We start from the raw sequence: 20,550 nt of genomic DNA, 5'->3' as shown, positions 1-20,550 counted from the left end.
CTTCGTCTCGCTGCTTGATCTCTTTGGGCTCTGAGAACTTCCTTCCTCTCACTCCCGCTGCACTTGCGTTGCCTTGTAAATGTTGTTTGTTTCCTTATTATATAGGCCACAGCGCGGGACAAGAATATAAATTTTCAATTTTGAGGTTTTTATTATATGTCCTTGTAAAATAGTGTTTGTTTTTTTCTTGGTATTGGTTCTGGTGCAATGGGCCATTTGTTGTAATAGAATAGGTTAATCTTATGTCATTTGATGGTAAATCGCGTATATCGCTTTTGCAGAAAGAAAGATTTTATCTAAGTTTTATTTGGTCAAACGCTTTGGATTGTTCAATTACTTCTTCTTTTAATTAGGATGTTAAATTCCTGGTAACATCTAAGAAGGAACGGATCCAGACTTTGTTCTCCTTATGTTTATTGCTGGTCAGATCCTATCCACTGCAGAACAAGATATACGAGATTCGACCAATTATTGATTATCGAAGTCAATTCTAAAATATGATAACTGAAATCATGTGGATTCTAGCTGGTTTGATTTAGTTCCAAACTGCCCAAGTCATATATTATATAGAAAGTCATTGCAAAGATGCAGATGATGCTGATGGGTTTTAGTTTAGCCCACTGGAAGCATCCTCTAATTTTATTCTACAACTATCTAGAAATCCCATTGTGTTATTATATTTTACAACTATTAGAATTTAGGAGTCCCATATTAGATTATCTATCAATCATAAACCCATGAAGAAGAAGTATAAAGAGGAAAATAAAAAACACATAATAGTTTAAGGAAAGAAGTCGTATCCAGTAGAATCACGGTCATGAACAGCATGTTAGTATATCAGATTATTAACCTAAAAAAACACTCTAAATAAGTTTACCTTCGTCTCGCTGATTGATCTCTTTTGGATCGGAGAACTTCCTCCTTTCTTTCTCACTCTCACTGCTCGTGTTTCTTGTAAATATTCTTTGTTTCCTTACTATATAGGTCAGCGTGGGACATAAAATTTCATTTTTGATTTTATTTATTATATGTTATTATAATTTTTCTATCTTTTTTTTCTTATTTTTTGTTGATTCCGATGTAGTAAGCCATTTTTTGTTGTAAAAATATGGTAAACTTATATCGCGACACAATATGTTATCAGATAGTAAATCACATAATCGCTTTCTCAGAAGGTGAGTATTTATCTCAATTTTATTTGGTCAAACATCTTAGTTTGTTGAATTACTCTCTCTCTCTCTCTCTTAAACTACAATTATCGAGGACAATTTTAAAATATAATAACTGAAATCATGTGAATTATATACAAGTCATTGCACAGATGCAGATGATCGATGCTGATGGATTTTAGGTTAGCCCACTGGAAGCATCCTCTATAGAATGATGACTTAGCATAGAAGGGATTTATCTTCAATAATATTTATTGCTGATGGATTCATTCTTAAATTATTTTATTAAAAGGTTGTTTGGTTTCCTTATATCTACAAAAGCATATGCATTATATGATACATCTTTATAAATACTAGAGAAGCAAATCACTTGTTTATTTGGTAGGAAGGACATATAATACCGATTTACTATCAAGAGGTACAAATCTAAAAGGAAGTAAGTTAAATGAAATGTTAGCTGAACAAATGAATTGAACAATTTTTTAAGCCAAAAGTTGGAAAAATTTATAGACTTTATTCTAATCTAAAGAGAATAGATTATGAGCATAACATGAGGGAAAAAAAAAGATAGGATTTAATAAAGATGATCAAGAAAAGTTGGGCAATATTTCGACAGTAATTTATGAATGATTAAGTATTTGAGTTGAGATAAATATTATAAAAAATTATTTTTGATCTCTTACTTCTATTATTTCAAAAGCATGTCAATGTTATTTTTCAATTTACTCTTAAAGATTTTGAAAAATAAAATCAAGAATTAAGCAAGTCAAATGTTGTATGTCATCACGTGCTCATCAAAGTCTACAAGAATAAGAGACATCATGAACATTGAGGAGAAGAAGGATGCAACAAAGGAGACTCATTTGATCATATTTTAAAAATTTTTATTGCTTGTAGGATATTTTACATGCATTCAGTGTCGTTAGTTGTTACATAGCCAATCGAAACCATATTAGCAGGTAATAAAATAGATACTTAGGTATTTTGCTGACGGTTATCATATGTTGGATTGGTATTTGACATGGACAATAATTTGGGCATCACATTCTCTCGTCATATTGACTCAAATTTTGCAAGTGATTTGGACAGACGGAGATCTTTGACTGATTTTTTTTTTTTGACCTTTCCAAATAAAGCTATCGGTTGGAAAGCAATATTTATGTAGGATGGCAATAAAAATAGTTTAAAAAACAATTTTGTTAAGAGGAGGAAAAGCCGTTAAAGTTTTATAGAATGATTAGGATAGAGAACTCATCAAAGCTTATCTTAGACTTGCTTAATTGAAAGTAGGGGATACATATAAACCCAATCTTTTAGTAAGTTGTCCTCAAGCTTGACATATAAGATATGAGTCTAGAGAAATTCCAACTAGGTATTTGCATACCAACCGAAGAGCTCGTGAGGGTCACGTGTGTTTCCAAACCTTTGGACTATAGAAGAATCACATTGCCTTGATAGTTGTGGCTTTGTTATAGAACTTGAAGAAGGTGGATCTCTAACGATAAATTAAGAAGCTTTCTCACCGAAGGAATAAGGATCAAATGTGACCTCCTCTTAATTTAGGATCATGCCAAGCTTCACTTAATGGGACGCTAAAAGTAGCAATTAATTTCTCCTTAGAAGTAGAATAAAAAAAGATGGCAATTATAGAAGTCTTCATCGTTCTCCTCTTGGAAAGATGAGATGTTCTCCTCTTTCAGTATGGAAGAAATGAAAGATCCAAAGTGCTTAAATAAGTAGACATCAACAAACCAATAAGATATGATCCATTAGTTGAATACTACCACTTTAAAGATCAACTCGGAGAGAGTTAAGAAACTCATCAAAGTGAAAGAAAAAAGAAAAAAAAAAGGTAAAGTGAAGTTTGACTAGAAAATGTAATGTGAATTTAGTTGGTGTAATGATTTTGTTTTTCCTCTTTTTGTGTTCGTTCCCATTTCATTTCGAATGGTAATTTAGGTATTTTAAAAATTATTAAAAAGAAACTTTTTCTAAATCTAACCGGATTGTCATATTTCACAGAAGAGTAATTTAGGCATTTTAGAAATTATCTTTCGTTATTCTAATAAAATATTTCGTCTAATAACAAAAATCCTCAAGAGACAGAGAATTAAAAATAGGGTGTTATATGAAAATTTCCCATTTCAAATGAAATCCGAAGAACATGTGTAAAAAGATTAGAACGAGGGAATTATGTATTTCACTAAGATGAATCAAGTACATAAATAGGAGGAGATTACAACAATCTCTCCTATAATTAAGCTTGTCTATCCAACATATTAGGATAGTGTTGCTATATACAAGGAAAGTAAATAACAAACAGATTAATCAAATCAATAATAATAGTAACAAAATCTGATTTTAAAATTTCTTTCCTGATTTTGATATTTCTTTCCAATATTCCCCTTCAAGTTGGAACCAAATCTGATTTCAATATTTCTTTCCAACAAACACCCTTCTTAAGTTGGAATCAAATATATTTTCAATATTTCTTTCCAACACTCCCCCTCAAGTTGGAGAGTGGATATCTTGCACGCCCAACTTGCGTACCATAGGTATAAATATTTCCTTTCTCAAAGGTTTAGTTAACAAATCTGCCAATTGATTTGCTGAGCCAATATGCTTGGTAATTATTGAACCATCTTGAATCTTGTCTCGAATATAGTGACAGTCCATTTCTATGTGCCTTGTGCGTTCATGAAAGACTGGGTTTGCTGCTATATGGAGAGCGGCCTTGTTGTCACAATATAAGGAAGCAGGTCCTTGGTGAATAAGGCCTAAGTCTCCTAATAGGCACCGAAGCCATGTTAACTCACATCAAGCTCCTGTCATTGCGTGATATTCCGCTTCGGCTGAAGATAATGATACAGTTTTCTGCCGTTTTGATTTCCATGAAATTAGTGAGGACCCAAGGAACACATAATATCCTGTAGTGGACCGTCTAGTGAGAGGACAACCTCCCCAATCTGAATCACAGTAGGCCCGTAATTTCAAATCATTTTTTAAAGAAAAGAATAGACCTTGACCTGGGGCACCCTTTAGATATCGAACAATGCGTAAGGCTGCTTCCATATGATGTCTTCTAGGTTGATGCATGAATCTACTCAAGACATGAACAGAATAAGTGATATCAGGTCTTGAAACTGTCAAATATATCAGGCGGCCCACCAATCTTCTATATCTGCCTGGATCTTTAAGCAATTTATCTTTATCTGACAGTTTTAAGCCTCTTTCCATAGGAGTGTCCACTGGAGCAGCATTTAATAGACCTGCATCTTTGATTATTTCTAATGCATATTTTCTCTGTGACATAAAAATCTCATTCCTAGATGCAGAGATTTCTATTCCTAGAAAATATTTCAACTCGCCAAGGTCTTTAAGATTGAAATTTTTATGCAAATGCTTCTTGATGGCAGCAATACTGTTTGGATCATTTCCAGTGATCAAAATGTCGTCGACATAAATTAGGAGAATGGTAAAGGACTTGCCTTTCTTTTTGGTGAAGAGGGAGTAGTCGGCTCGTGATTGTATAAAGCCAGCAGAAGTGATGACAGAAGAAAACTTTGAAAACCACTAGCGGGAGGCTTGCTTCAATCCATAGAGCGATTTGTGTAGACGACAGACGAGATGTTCCTCCCCCTGTCTCCGAAGCCCTGGTGGTGGAGACATGTAAATTTCTTCAGTCAAGTCACCGTGGAGGAATGCATTGTGGACATCAAGCTGATGAAGTGGCTAGCCCCTGGCAGCAGCTAAGGCAAGAAGACAGCGAACAGAAATAATTTTTGCTGTGGGAGAGAAAGTCTCATGGTAGTCGATGCCCTCCATTTGGGTGAATCCTTGAGCTACCAAGCGCGCCTTATGTCGCTCTATTGTGCCATCAGAGCGACGTTTGATCTTGTAAACCCATCGACATCCTATGGGTTTCTTGCCAGCCGGAAGAGATGTCAAACTCCATGTGCCGTTGGCAGCAAGAACATCTAACTCAAGCTTCATTGCATCACGCCATTGAGGGTTGGTGATAGCTTCATTGTAAGAGGTCGGCTCTCGCTCTTGACTGATAGAAGCAATAAACGATTTGTGTGCAGGTGTATAGCGATGATAAGAAAGGTAATTGGTCAGTGGGTACCTTGTCCCTTTGCACGAATCTGGAGAGGATGAGGTGACTGGATCAGAGGGAGGATGCGTGACGGCAGAGCAGAGGTAATCGTTGAACCTCACAGGTGGATTAGATTGTCGAGTGGAGCGGCGGAGAGGAATATTGGTTGGTGGTGGAGGATCGGATGTTCCGGTAGAGGGAATGGTGGTAGTATGGCAAGGTGGTGGTGGCGGGGAGGAAGTAGAGGGGAGAAGGTTCATGGGTGAACAAATTTCAGGTGGTTGTATGTGTGATGGTGGTGGTAGAGTTGCGGTGGAGGGTGGTAAGGTGGGAGGGTTAGATTCAAATGATGGTAATGTGGTTGAGTTGGGTTCAAAAGAATGGTCATATGGGCTTATGGGACTTGTATCATCTCCCTTTGATGGGCTTGTTGTTTGGATCAAAGGAAAGGGTAGAGAATAGGTATTATTTGGAGAATAAGGAAAAATATCTTCTTTAAAATGGACATCTCTACTTGTGAAATTTTTTTGTGTTAATAAATCAAAAAGTTTGTAACCTTTTTGACCTATCGGGTATCCAATGAAAATGGAAGGTGTGGCTCGGCAGTCAAATTTATGAGAGGTATGAATGTTTGTGGCATAAGCCAAGCAACCAAAAACTCGTAGATGGGAAAAAGTAGAAGGTTTTGAGTAAAGAAGCTCAAATGGTGTCTTATCGGCTAAAATTGGGGAAGGTAGCCGATTAATGATATGAACAGCAGTAAGAGCACATTCTCCCCAAAATTGGGAAGAAAGATTAGCTTGAAATTTTAATGCTCTTGCTACTTGAAGAATGTGACGGTGTTTGTGTTCCACAACCCCATTTTGTTGAGGTCATGACTCATTAAATCGCCATTCCAGCCCCAATTCAACCAGTCTCAGCCAAATGTCCCAAATAACCAGTTCCCTCATTCAATCACCATTCCTGATACGGCATCACATCATGATCAGATTGGGAGGCTACAGGCGTTGGACATAAGTAAAGGTTCTTTTGCAGTGAAGTCAGAGAGTCCATCGATCTCTGCCACTGAAAGCAGCAGCAACTTCTAACCTGGCCTACCCAACAACCGATGATTTTCCTTGATTTCATTGTCCATAGCCTGACTTCATCGTTCAGCATCTTCTATGCATGCTCATTTTTAATTCTTTCATTCTATTTAGCGGAAATTGTTCGTGTGTAATCCCAGGACTACTCTTTCTTCATTCCGGCCATACGCCAGACTGCAGATCTCATTGTCATACATTGTAGATTTCTTACATCTTATATTTGCTTGAAATCATTTCTTGAGTGTTGTAATGTTGGAAATTAGAGTCTCTCCCAGAACTGTATCATTTTGTTGTATAAAATTGTATATCATGGGTTTTCTTTTCACATGATAATACTGTGTTTGCACCACATAATCTTGTTAATTTCGCTTTTGTTATTATTTGATCAAACTCGGATGATTAATTCCCATCTTGACCCTATCTTATACAAAAATATAAGATGTACGACATTCAACTAGATATCGGCAGTTAATACTATTCTCTCTGTCGGCCTTAGCAGTTCTCTACTAGGTTTGGCGATCTCCTCCCCTCTTTTTTCTTCGCCAAATTTCTTCCCCGTCGGCTGTCACCAATGTTTTCTCTCTCCCCCCTCTCCTAGCTTTAAGGCTAGGTGGAGGGGAGGAGTTTTTCCTCTGTCGACTGTGATCGGCATTTTCTTCCTCGAGCTTTTCCCCGCCAGTAGTCACCAACGTTTTCTTCCTCCCCGCTCCTCTAGCATTTCGGCTAGGCGGAGGGGAGGAGTTCTTTCCTCCGTCGGCTTTATAGTGCGCCTATCATGAACCCCATAATAAAGCTTCATATGCACAGTCATTTTCAAATTAAAAGAGAATTCCAACTTGTTGTAAGAGTTCGATCGATGCAGTACTAGCTCTTATTTATTTACTACGGAAAATATATGATAAATATAAGCTAGATGAATCATATAGCAACAGCCGACTCCGTCTTCCTTTTCCCCGGCCATCTCATTTTAGCTACGCAAACGGAAAAACTAGTCCAGATCAAGAAGATACCCGTGGTGAATGCCACTGGCAGTAGCACCCACGGGCCATACTTTGGATCAATACTACCACAGCCAGCTGCAAAAGCCACAAGTACCATAACCATGGCAAGTACTATGGTCCCTCGCAAAGCGACTGCTCCGATCCGTGAAATGAACTTCTCCGATAGCATCAAGAAGACTATCCCCATGGAGAAGGCGAAAGCCAAAGAGTTGCACCAAGCGAACAGCAAAAAACGCTCGGAACTCTTGGTTGCTAGTATAGGGGAACCCGCTGAATGACTTTCTTCTGTTCTACCGATGGTACTATTAGTGATGATATGAGTCACATCATCCTGCCAGAATCCGCCGGGTGGATTGAGCCCCGCTTGGAACGTCATCGAGGCGAAGAGGGTCGCCAGTATCATCATCCAACCGCGCATTTGCTTCTCGAATACTGCCTTCATCTTCTGACGCTCCTTCTTCACCGCCTCGCGTGTTCTCTTCTTCTCGGCATCGCCTGGGTCTTGAACTGACAGCACTGTCTCTGTGGCTTCTTGAGATCCAGACGAGTCGCCTATCGGAGACTGAGATACCGCCTCTAATACTGGATGTCGTGGTGATGGTGATGGTGATGGTGATGGTGATGATGGTGATGGTGATGGTGTTGGTGTTGGTGATGGTGTTAGAGGCATTGGATGATCTGCTATATTTGAGTCGAGATTTTGCCGGAGGAGTACGTCCAGAGTTTTCGAGCCGTCTGCGTGACGCTTGGTGTTTAGCTCCACGATGGTTGTTCCTAGCATGAATCTCACAGTCTGCCACTTCAAAATTGTTGGTCACTAATAGATAAATGCATAATTTAGGATTGGTCATCGGGCAGATTTATCCGAGCTGAACTCATTTTTCATCATTCGAGAAATTTTTTTAAAACTAGATAAAATTATAAATATCGCCCAACATTTAGATTATATTATAAATAATGTCCTCTTTTTTATTATTTATAATTAAAGCCTCATATTTGCTAAAATAATATTTAAATTTTTATTTAATAAGCACCTCAAGGGATTGGATACAATTTCAGAATTTTAAAGGCTTTACTCGATCATATTTTATTGGAAGTCGGTGTTTTAGTTTATCTACAAATTATTTTGGAGCTTTAATTTGGATCTACAATTAAGTTCTAATCGTTGGCTTAAATTATATATATCTAACCGATGGCAGTGTGGCTTAATTAGTATTTTTCACCAAATTGTCGAAATATAATATAGTCAAAATACACTGTGCTTTTTATAACTTTATCTTAAAATTATGAACCTGGATTTCGTTGGTGGCAAAGAGTGGCTTTACAATGCGACTACCATCTGTGGCTTCGAATTCCAACGACATCTTCCTCGTCCTGTATGCAAAAGGTTAGCTGTAGATTTTATGCTCGCTTCCACGGATCTCTACAAGCTAGTATTTACCAAGAGAAAAAAAAAATTATTTTGCTAAATATTTTAATATAGAGGATTTCAAGGAGCTCAGGAGATTATAAGGTTCCATAATTTTTTAGAATCTCAAATGATTTTAGTTAATTATGTAACAATGAGAGAAACTCCGATTAAGCTGTTAATTTAGTATGATACAGTAATCAACTTTGAAGAATACTGAAGAAAAAAAAGCATAAGATTCTACTAATTAATGTTCGTTTAGATTGAACAAGGTAGTTGTCATAATTACTTAAAAACTATAAAACGTGTTTCAATGATCAAATTAAAGTCATGAATACAAACATGATATTCCGCAGTTTAGATGAAATTTCGTATAAAATCATGAATTATCATCATCCTTCTAATATTTTGAGGCTTAGTCCAAATAAGGCGAATCCAAATAAAAAAAAATAAAAATCATCCAGCCCTTTACTTCCCCCTAAGATTGATATCTCCTGTCCTATTATCTACTTATCATAAACCCGCGAAGAAATATTAAAGACAAACGGAAAAAAAAACAGGCAAGAGGGCGAGTTTCGTAGTGAGATATATGCAGCAAAGATGAAGAATACTCGAGTTCATTTAAGAATATATATACATATATATATATATATATATATATAGAGAGAGAGAGAGAGAGAGAGAGAGAGAGAGAGAGAGAGAGAGAGAGAGAGAGAGAGAGAGAGAGAGAGAGAGAGAGAGAGAGAGAGAGAGAGAGAGAGAGAGAGAGAGAGGAATTTTTGTTTTTTTTTGACACGCATGCAGAAAACTGTATATGAGCTCAAAATACTATCTTATATGTTACATATATTAAAGTATTAAGCCAAACAATGCCTTTTAGCCACTTTTAGAAAAATCAAAACCAACCAGCCCCTAAAATGTCTAGCAAAAGAGAAAACAAGTAAGATGACAAACCCGGCCGTAGTGAGAAACATGCACCAGACTGGCGGTTTTGAGCTTGGATGGAGAGAAGTAAGTTCCGAGATATAAACATGTTCATGACGAATGCTCTTATCACCATCTATCAACTTAATAAACCTTCTAAGAAGTTTCTATCCAATTCTCAAGTGAAAGAAAAGTCAAACAATGAAGGCCACTGGAAGGAGAGGTAGATTCGAGTTGTTTTCCTTGTGGAATTCTATTTCCCCTTAGCCGACAATATATCACCTCACACTAGAACAAAGTATATTAATGTCCGTTTTTATTTTGGGACCAAAATTTTGAAGGAAGAAGATATTTCACCTTGCAAGATTGCGACTGATAATTTTATAGATATGTTGACAAATCTGGTAACAATAGTCAAGTTCCAACATTGTTTGGACTTAATAAATATCACACATATTTGATCCCTTTAGATTTGGTGTCTTAGGATGCAAATTCAATAGCGATGTATTTTGGTAGGTTTCAATCTTACATTAGTGGAGAGGAATTTTATTAAAGTCTTGATGTTCTCACCAATGTGGAGAATTGTTGAAGATTGGCTTAAATTAAGATATTCATTTGAATGGGAGTGGATCTGTTGTGGTTCTTGATTTAGATACAGATTAGACATGATTGTATCATTTTCTATTTGTATTTTATGAAAATAAGATGACTTCTGGCTAATGCATTCAAACGCAAGTGGAGGATGTTTGAATGCCTGATTCGCATTCGCATATCTAGAGCTCTATTTTTTAACATTCAAACGCGATCGAGGAGCGTTCGAACGCACGTCGAATAAGTTATTCGTATTAAAATTTTGTTAGGTTTTTATTTGTTGGCAATTGTGTATAAAATATTCTAAGTGTATTTTTTATATGTATATGAGCTTTACACAAGTCTAGAATATCTCTGGTCTGAAGAATTGCAAGGTTATTGGAGAAAAGCTATTGAGTTCACACCGCGTTCACAAACGCGTTCGAACGCGGTGCGTTCACAAACGAGTTCGAACGCGGTGCGTTCACAAACGAGTTCGAACGCGAAATCTGCGTTCACACAGACAGAGAGCAGCGTTCACAAACGCGTTCGAACGTGGGCACTGCGTTCACACAGACAGAGAGCCGCGTTCACAAACGCGTTCGAACGCAACCTAAAGAATTCAAGCTGTCGCGTTCGAACGCACTCGAGCCCGTTCGAACGCACCAACAAAGTTTAAAAATATTGGACTTTCATGAGTACGGATAAGATTCAGATTTGGCTCTATCTTGAAGATCATGAGTACGGATAAGATTCGGATTTGACTCTATCTTGAAGATCATGAGTACGGATAAGACTCGGATTTGTCTCTACCTTGAAGATCATATATAAGGATTATGAAACCCTATCTCAAGGAGAGTTGAAGAAATATTATTGAAGGAATATTATTGAAAGAGACTTCTTGAGGCTACATCGATTCTTCAACTAACAATGTTCCACTCATCTACAAGAATTTAATCTTTCGTCTTAAGGGTGATCTAGACGAAAGATCAATCTCGAGGGCTACTGAGATTGGACTTCAATCACAAGAAGCAGTGAATCGTGGATTCTAGCGATCAAGACTGAGAGAAACAAAGTCGTTTGGATCGACGGGGTGTTTTGTGAGTCAATCTTATAACTGCTACTATTATAGTGATTGGTTTTGATCCGAGTTTGGATCCGTGGTTTTTTTTCTCGTTTTGGGTTTTTCCACGTTAAAATCTTGGCGTTCATCTCTACTTTCGTTTTTAATATTTCTTCCGACTTTTACTTAAGCGAACGAGAAATATCATTGCCTAGAGATTAGATACATACGTGTGTCTAGGGATTTGTTTTTTTCAAATTTATTTAGAATTTTTTAATAATTGGCTAGCCTCCATATATATGAAAAAATAACCAACTTAGAATTATTGATTTTTGCATCTAAGCTTGAGCGAGCTTCTCCTTCCTCCTTCCTCCCTCTCGGAATCCAACCAGAGCTCTCCTCTATGGCCGAGGTTAATCTTCTGTCACTTCTCCCTCCTCACTCTAGCAACCAGTCATATCTAAAAACTCTCTTCTCCTACCTCATCTTATTCAAGGCACTAACCCATCCATCATGGCCATCATCATCTCCTCAAATCCTAACCATATAACCCATATCCATCCCACTAGCTCCTAGCCCTTAGTCACTATTTTCTTCATAATTTTTTATCTACTAGCCCGATCGATGAGATTCTGGCTGCGTTGGATTTATAACTTCTAGAGGAACAACATATCTGATCTCAGATCATTCCAACGATTAAATCGATTCATATTGCATTCGCAAGTTCCGTGTTGAAATCTGTCTAGATTAACAAATCAGATAGACAATCATCTTTATCGAGAGCAGCCGTAATAGAATTTGTTCGAACAGACTTGCTATAGATCAATCATTTTAGGCTTCTTGTGCTGAGGCATTTGAATAGCCTCTCGAGGCATTCGAACGTGTAATGCCCAAAAAAGTAAGAAAGGGTGGGGCACGTGGCCACCTTCACATCTCCATTCTTTCTGCCCCATGCTTGACCTGACAAAGGAGTCCCTTTATTAGGCCAAGGGAGAGGGAGGGGTAGGTCAGCCCCTTATGCACGCCACCGTCGATGTGTGTGGAGGGCGGGTCTTAGGTAGTGGGCCGCCACCCTTCCATCTCTCTCTGTCTCTATTTCTTCCTCTCCTCTCGATTCACTCCTCTCACCATTCTTCTCATTCCACTATTTTTCCCCTTAATCCAATCGTCGTCGTGGTTGTCATTGTCATGGTCAGGCCGGTGAAGCTGTCATCGTCGGTGAGTCCTCCTCCCTCGCTCTTTCTTTTCTAGCTGGTGATGGTGTGGCGCTTTGGGCATGGCGCCTCCATCCTTATTCGGCCTTCGAGAGTCTAGCAATAGTTCGTTGCTGGCGTGGGTCTTCCCCCTCGTGTGGATGATAGAGGTGGGGAGAAGGTGGAGAGTTTGGATTCTTTGGGGGGAGGGGAGGAAGCCCCTCCCTTCTAATGCAGCGCCCTAGTCGATTAAGTAGGGGACTACTGCTAGGGCTTAGGCTGGGTGGTGCCAACGAAAGTGCGCCAGGCACAAGCTGCGTAGTGCCTAGCTCGAGAGTGCCCGGGTTTGGGCTGGGTAGAGCCAGCTTGAGCTTGTCGGGTCGAGCTGGGCTTGCCTAGTTTAAGCGTGCCTTAGCTATGGGCTGAGCTTAGCCTAGCCCGACAGCCTTATCTTGGGCTAGGTTTTGCTATTACGAACCAAATCTAGATAAATCCAAACGTAAGAAAATTAAAAAAATTTAGGTGGTGGTATCCTCGTGAGTTAGAGTTCTAATTACTCTAGTTAAATTGAAGGTCGGAATGAAAAGTTAAAAATAAAACAGCGGAGATTAATTAGAACGGGATAGAATGATAAATATCCAACGTTGCGGTGGTCGTCGAAGGGTGGTGGTGGATGGTTGTAGAGTAGGGTGGATGCTGGAGAAAAGTGGTGGATATGGTTTGGAAGCTTTAGAGGTTCTACGACTATGATCTACTTCTAAAAAGGTAAAGACGATCTAACAGTTACAATAAAATAGTAAATACAGTAATAAGAAAATAACTAAACTCAATTAATTCTTAATGCTTGGATACTTAACAAGGAGCCCAACCCCTTTATATATAGAAATAGGTTACTACGAGTCTCACTAAGACTAGCACTAAGGACTGACACGACTCGAATAAGAATTACCTTAAAAGCTTACTTGACTTAATGAGACTTGCCTTAGAAGCTTACATGACTTAATGAGACTTGTCTTAAAAACTTACATGACTTAATGGGACTTGCCTTAAAGACTTATTTGACTTAACTAGACTTACCTTAAAAGCTATCATGACTTATTCCGACTTGCCTTAATGGCTCACGTGACTAAACTAGACGTACCTAAAAGGTTTATATCATAAAATAATTAAATAATAAATAGACTCGATCAATCGAGCCCAATGTCCCCGTAAATTAGTCCGATCAGACCCGATTCGTATCAATCTACCACGCTTCCGACTACCTTGTCCTCAAGATGTCCATGGTGGTTTCCATACCTATTGACGCTCTCGAATTGCATGTCCTCGATCTGCATGTGAATCTCGTTTGCCACAAGGAGGAGGGCCCCATGGTAGGTTCTGCTCTAGGGCCCACTTATTTGAGCCATAATTTATGCTAGCCACGGTTGGCTCGGACCAAATCCTAATCGCTAGTGGTTCGAGTCAAACTATAGCTATAGATGGTCTTGCCAAAATCTTAGGCGTTGTCAAATCAGAGCATACCCTAGCCATCGGATGAGGTGGGTTTTCAGCTAGTGGCATATCATCATGTGGTGGGGCCGGGCCTTGAGGTGCGCACTCAAGGGGTGCATCCACTCCAAACTCTAGGGTGATTCCATATTCCACCAGTTCGATGCACTCTTGTTCGACCATCGTGGTGTGTGTGGTTTCTCCCATGGTCGGTTCGTGGGTGGTCTATTCCAGCGTGGCCGACGACACAAGTGGTGCGGGGTGGTCGTAGTGGACTAGGCGAACTTCTATCAATGCTGAAATGAGTCATTGAGGATGGTTTCAATTAAGTCCTTGAGGGCAGTTTGGATCTCCTTCGACTTGACGAAAAATTATTTAAAAAATGCTTTCGTCCACGATGGCGACTCATCGTCGATAGTTGCTAGTGGTGCTGAGGAAATCTCCACAGGAATGGAGACGAGTTCTTGGTCCTTCATGACCGCGATCTCCCCTAGGTTAGCTTTGGATCACGTGTTCACTATTATCCGAGGAACGTCGGCTTTAATACCAATATTACGAACCAAATATGGACAGATCCGGACTTAAGAAAAATATAAAAATTTAGGTGGTGGTAGCCTTATGAGTTAGAGTTCTAATGGCTTAGTTTTACCTAAATCGAAGATCAAGATAAAAAAATTAAAAATAAAACAGTGGAGATAGGTTAGAATAGGGCAGAATAGTAAATATCTGACGTTGCGGCGATCGTCGGAGGGTGGTGAACGGCCAAGAGTAGTGGTGGACGATCGTAGGGTAGGCTGGCTACTAAAGGAAGGTGGTGGCTAGGGTTTGAAAGCTTTGGAGATTCTACGGCTCTGATACTTCTAGAAAGATAAAAACGATCTAACGGCTACGATAAAACAGTAAATACGGTAATAAGAAAATAACTAAACTCAATTAATTCTCAATGCTTGGATGCTTAACAAGGAGCCCAACCTCTATATATAGAGAGGTAGGTTACAACGAGTCCCACTAGGATTAGCCCTAAAGGCTGCATTGACTCGAATTAGGATTTGTCTTAAAGGCTGACATGACTTAATTGGATTTGCCTTAAAAGCTTACTTGACTTAACTAGACTTGTCTTAAGGGCTGTCATGACTTATTTCGACTTGCCTTAATGGCTCACATGACTAAACTAGACTTTCCTAAAAGGCTTACGTCATGAAATAATTAAAAGATAAATAGACTCGATCAATCGAACCCAATGTCCCCATGAATTGATCCGATCAGACCCGGTTCGCATCATTTGGCCCACCTGTTAGCCCAACCTTTTCGAGTTGTTGTTCTATCATTATTGTGCTAGGCAAGGTGTGAACCCTATTTTTCTTCATCTCCTTTATTGTTATTTTCATAGTATTATTTATCCCCTTTTTTACTACCCCTTAAATTTAGAAATAGGTGCTGACTTAACGATTCTATCTTAGAGCACCCTAGGACTAGCACTCACCTCAGAGCCGCCATGATTAAAGTGAAGGCTACTTATCCCTAGGAATTATAGCAAATCCAAAAAAGTGGTCTATCAACTCTTGTATTATCACTTTATGTGATGATTGATAACATGAGCATCTATGAAATGCTAATTTATTTATCATATTGAAACCTATATGATTAACATATTGTTTGATATAACTTTTTTTAATTTAATTATGATGTACATTCATCCGCATGCTTAGATACCCCTTCTTACGATTAAGTTATGCTAGTCATGTGTATCTTATCAGGCCATTAGCACTAAGGCACAATTATAAAGGAGGATGACTTCTACGTCTCAATAGTACCCGACACCTTCTCAATTAGGGTCAGGCAGTTGTTTTGTCGGGCAATGGGTGTGATGCGAACCAGGTCAGATCGGATCACATCAAGGAACGATTGGGCTTAATGGATTAAGTCTAGTTATCTTATTTTCTTATTTGGTTTAGTTAGAAGGTTAGGATTTTATTTAATTAGATAAATTTAGTTTTGCATAGTTTTAAAAAAATATTTACAGAATATTCTATAGACATCCGAATAATATCAAACAGCTGAATAAGATCGTCAACCTCCAGATATACAACTTTGATATTCACGACTTCTCCAGATTCAGAATATATCTATGGCAAAATGAAGGATTAATCCGAGAAAGATAAAGAAGGCTGATTTAGTTAGTTAGTTAGCTTTATTTTGTTGTTTGAATTTCAAATAAATCGGATAATCTGTATGTGGATCCAATCCACTTTGGATTTTTACTTCTATAAATAGGAGTGGACATGTATTGATAAATATATGGAATTGAATTGAGAGAAATATGAGTTTAGCCAGTTATTATTCTCGTCCTTATCTTTTTTACATTAGTCGTTAGATTGTCTTTATCTTTATAGGAGTAGATCATAACCGTAGATCCCCTTCAAGTATCCAAACCCTAGCCACCTCTTACCTCTAGCAGCCACCCTACTACACGGCCGTCCACCACCCTCCGACGATCGCCACAACGTCAGATATTACCGTTCTGCCCTCCTTGACATATTTTCACTATTTTATTTTTATCCTTTCATTCCGACCTCCAATTTAGGTAAAACTAGAGCCATTAAAACCATAACTCACGAGGCTACCTCCACCTAAATTTTCACAATCATCTTACGGATGGATCGTTCCAAATCTGGTCCGTAACAGGGTGATGAGTGATATACTATCAATTAGCAAGAGTCAACCCTTTTAGAGTGTTTAAACTAGAGAGTAATGGTAGAATGACATAGACCTAGCAGCACATAATAACGCAAGGTAAGGACATCCATGAGCGGCGACTAAGGGTGAAAACAGGTCAGTTTAAGTCTAACCCGACTCACTATCCTATCCGGATCGGATCGAATAAGGATAGAAAAATCTTATCAGATCCGGATTCGAATATGAATATGGATAAGAGTGTAGTAAAATATCCAGATATGGATAGTCTGTTAAGAAAATATTCGGATATGGACAGTATGTTAAGAAAATATTCGGATCCGGATACAATATGGGTATAACTAATATTATCGAATATGAATTCGGATAATGAATATCTGTTTACCCGCTATTTAAATACCCAACTCATCTATTACACCCTAGCCCTACCCTCTCCATCTCCCACAAAATTGATCCCATAGCCACCTCCACCCCCAACTCTAAAGTCTCTCCTCGGTGTCCTCGCCATCACCAATCACCAGACACCGTCACCTCCCCGATCGTGGCATCACCAACCTCGCCTCCTTCGATTCCTCCTCGAGCTCAACAGCTTGCCAACCTAAGCTCTCCGCCACCATCGCATCTCTGTCGTGACCAAGCTTCGTCGCTATTACCATTTCGTTGCTTCACCAAGCTTATCCTCCCTCTAGCTCGCTGCAATCAAGCTCCACCGCCATCACCACTCCGTCGCCGTCACCAAGCTCCGCCTCCTCCGTCACCAAGCTCTGCCGATATCACCACTCCGTTGCCATCACCAAACTCCACGGCCATCACCATTCCGTCATCGTCACCAAGCTCCATCACTTCACCAATTTATATGTAATTTGAGTTAAATTATCTATTTATAGGTACTTTAATTTTAGCTCAGAGTTAAATTATCTATGTTTGCTTGTCAATTAGCAATTTGTTATTTTAATCTTCTTTTTTACTTCTTTAAGTAGCATTTGGTTTATTTTATTGTTTTGGGTTCAATGCAGTTATCTAGTTATCTGATTCTGAATTTTATTTTGAAAGTAATATTGTAAGTTTACATCTAATTCTAATTCTTGTTTTACAATTATCTGATTCTAATTCATTTTTTACCCAACATCTAATTCTTGTTTTAAAAGTAAAATTGTAAGTTTACATTCTTCTTTATTAATCTATGCGTCTCTTAGATCGTGTTTGTGTTAATTTAATTTTCCCGAAGTTAATGTTAACTTTTGTCTAGACTTTGTATTTGAATATGTGTGAATTTAATTTTTTAAAATTAATGTGAATGAAGTGATTGTACGTTGAAGTTAATTGAAGTTTGTTAAGTTCTATTTGTATAAATGGACAATTGAAGTGGTTTGTTATTTTTTCTGTTAATTGTGTCTAAAAGAAAGGTCATAATCCATTTAAGATTCGATACATGTTTGTTTTAGATCCAATCCGTATTCAAAAAATATCTGATCCCTATTTAAAAATTATCTTAACCATATCCAAAAATTATCTGTATCTGTTTAATTAGAATATGGTTTTAATTTTTGCTATTCGTCAAATATCCGTATCCGAATAAAAAATATGGATCTGGATGTGGGTTGAGCATTATTCGATCCGTATCCGATTCATTTTCACCCCTAGCGACGGCTCATGAGTTTTCGCATAGTGGTGCCATGATGTGGAGCCGCAGACTCAGATGGTCATACCAATGTGCCATACTAATTTATGTGATGGGCTCACGACTCGGGCTCCTAGTTTGTAGTGGCGGATGACTAGTCATGCTATTCGTCAAGTAACAGGTAAGAAATTTTACCCCTAAGGTCTTTGTCTCAAGGAGAGCCGTTATGATTTTTGAGCATTGGTTGGTGGCCGAGGCCTGTATGAAAGGCATGTCATATATAAGTGATGGATAAAATAGATATAGTATTGCCAAACCATGCTAGCCAATTATATGACATATATATTTCAATTTATGTTATGTTCAGTTGCATAGTGCACGTGTATTTTTTCATGCTGGGTGTATTATTATCCATGATACTTAACTAGTGATATTGGCACTTGCTGAGTGTTAGGCTCATTTCGTGATACTTGATGCAGATTGATTAGTACCCTAGCAGGATACATGGTAGCAATTTATCTTGTAAGGCGATAGCTCTTTCCTTTCATGCTTTAGTTTGTACTTAGGTTTAACAAATTTATGTTCCCTTATTGTATTTTATTTTGATAATGTATTTATGTAAGGGTTCTCACCCTTTTTATTGTATTTGGATGGATTTGCTGTGGCATATAGGCTTTTTCTGCTTCCGTTTAATTTTTTAAGTCTCTTCGTTCTTGATGATGTGTTGTTGAGCTCCTAAATCCCCACTTCGAATGGGTCCTAGAAGTGTAAACGCCCTCTTGTGTTCCGAATTAGCATTCCAGGAACGCCTCGAGGGTTTTGTTCTCCATCAAGTCATCCTTGTAAATAGTTAAGTTGAGGCTTTAGGATTATTATGCAAGGAAAAAATATGAGAGATATAACCACCATTGTACTAAGGGAGATCGGAGTTGGAAAACCTTTTGTATTTAGATTTGATTAGTAGATTGAAGTTTTGCACTGCCCATGAATATAGGCGTATTATTGAACTACGTAAATCTTATATCTCTCTTTATTCTCTATGATTACTTATAGTAGGGATTCTTATTCGTGATTAGATTGATTGTTTGCTATTAATCTACCATTTGTCCGTTACTATTCCATTGGATTTATTTGTAGGTGATTGGGATTGCTTCTGCTGCACTCCATCCATTGGAGATTTGCGCAACAGTTTCTATCCGATTATCAGGTGAAAGAAGAATCAAATAATAGAGGTCACGAGAGGTCCATGTGAGGTGCTTTCCCGGTGGAATACTATTCCTCCTCACCCGACCCCACATCACCTCACATATGCTTTTCAAAATTAATTTATAGATTTGATTCTAATCTAAGGTGTAGAAAATTTGAGCATAACATGAGACAAAAGGATAGGATCTGATGGAGATGATCGAGAGAAATTTAGGTATTATTTCAACGGTAATTTATGCATGATTATGTATTTAACTTGAAATAAATATTATAAAAGATATTCTCTTATTGTCAACAAGTTAGTTTTCATTATTAAATAGTGAGCCCTGTTAAAATAAAAAATAAAAAATATATAAATATATGTTGTATGTAAAAGAAAAACTATAGTTTTTAGTGATATTTTAAGCAAATAGGTATTATTTCATTAATCATAATATAAAATTTTATTATTATTATTTTAATAGTTTAAGTATCTTGATAATTTTGCCCTGCCTCATAAAAAATCTACAGGGGTTACTTGACTGCATTTGAATTATATAGGGCCTAAATCAGAAGAGTCAATCTCCTTTCAATTAAATCGAGAATTAATAATAAAGATGGGATTGGAATAATCATATCATCTATCTTAATTAATCTAATCAGTTATTTAACTTAATCGGATAAATGAAGAATACATGGCGGCAATGAAAGCGGTTAAAAGAAGCAATTTTGTTGTGAGGAAGGAAAGCCATTGAGGCTTTTTACATAGTGGTTAGAACAGAGAACTTCAAAGCTTATTTTGGACATGCTTAATTGAAAGTAGGAGACATATATAAACCCAATCAATTAGTAAGTTGTCCTCAAACTTGAAATATAAGATATGAGTTTAGAGAAAATCAAACTAGCTAGTTTGCATACCAACAGAAGAGATAACGTAGCATCGTTGTATGGGTTAAGAAACTCATCAAAAAAAAAAAAAAAAATCTTGAGGATTGAAAAGTTTGCATACCAAATTTTTCGTTGTTAATGAGAATCAGTAGATGAGTGGATAAT

At 37.8% G+C, this 20,550-nt stretch overlaps 1 protein-coding gene across 1 annotated transcript; it reads right to left on the bottom strand.

Annotated features, from left to right (window-relative positions):
• Positions 1-7,192: 7,192 nt before the first annotated feature.
• Positions 7,193-17,347, bottom strand: LOC140779289 (uncharacterized). Its single transcript, XM_073124306.1, has 4 exons — positions 17,243-17,347; positions 9,714-9,850; positions 8,644-8,725; positions 7,193-8,144 (listed from the first exon to the last, which is right to left on the bottom strand). Exons 1-4 carry the CDS (start codon positions 17,345-17,347, stop codon positions 7,269-7,271), a joined length of 1,200 nt encoding a protein of 399 aa, XP_072980407.1. The 3' UTR covers positions 7,193-7,268.
• Between the last annotated feature and the right edge of the window lie 3,203 nt (positions 17,348-20,550).

Source organism: Typha angustifolia, chromosome 15 (assembly GCF_048772165.1).
Source record: "Typha angustifolia cultivar Huaian chromosome 15, ASM4877216v1, whole genome shotgun sequence".
NCBI classification, from domain to species: domain Eukaryota; kingdom Viridiplantae; phylum Streptophyta; class Magnoliopsida; order Poales; family Typhaceae; genus Typha; species Typha angustifolia.
This window is presented reverse-complemented; position numbering and strand designations above follow the sequence as displayed.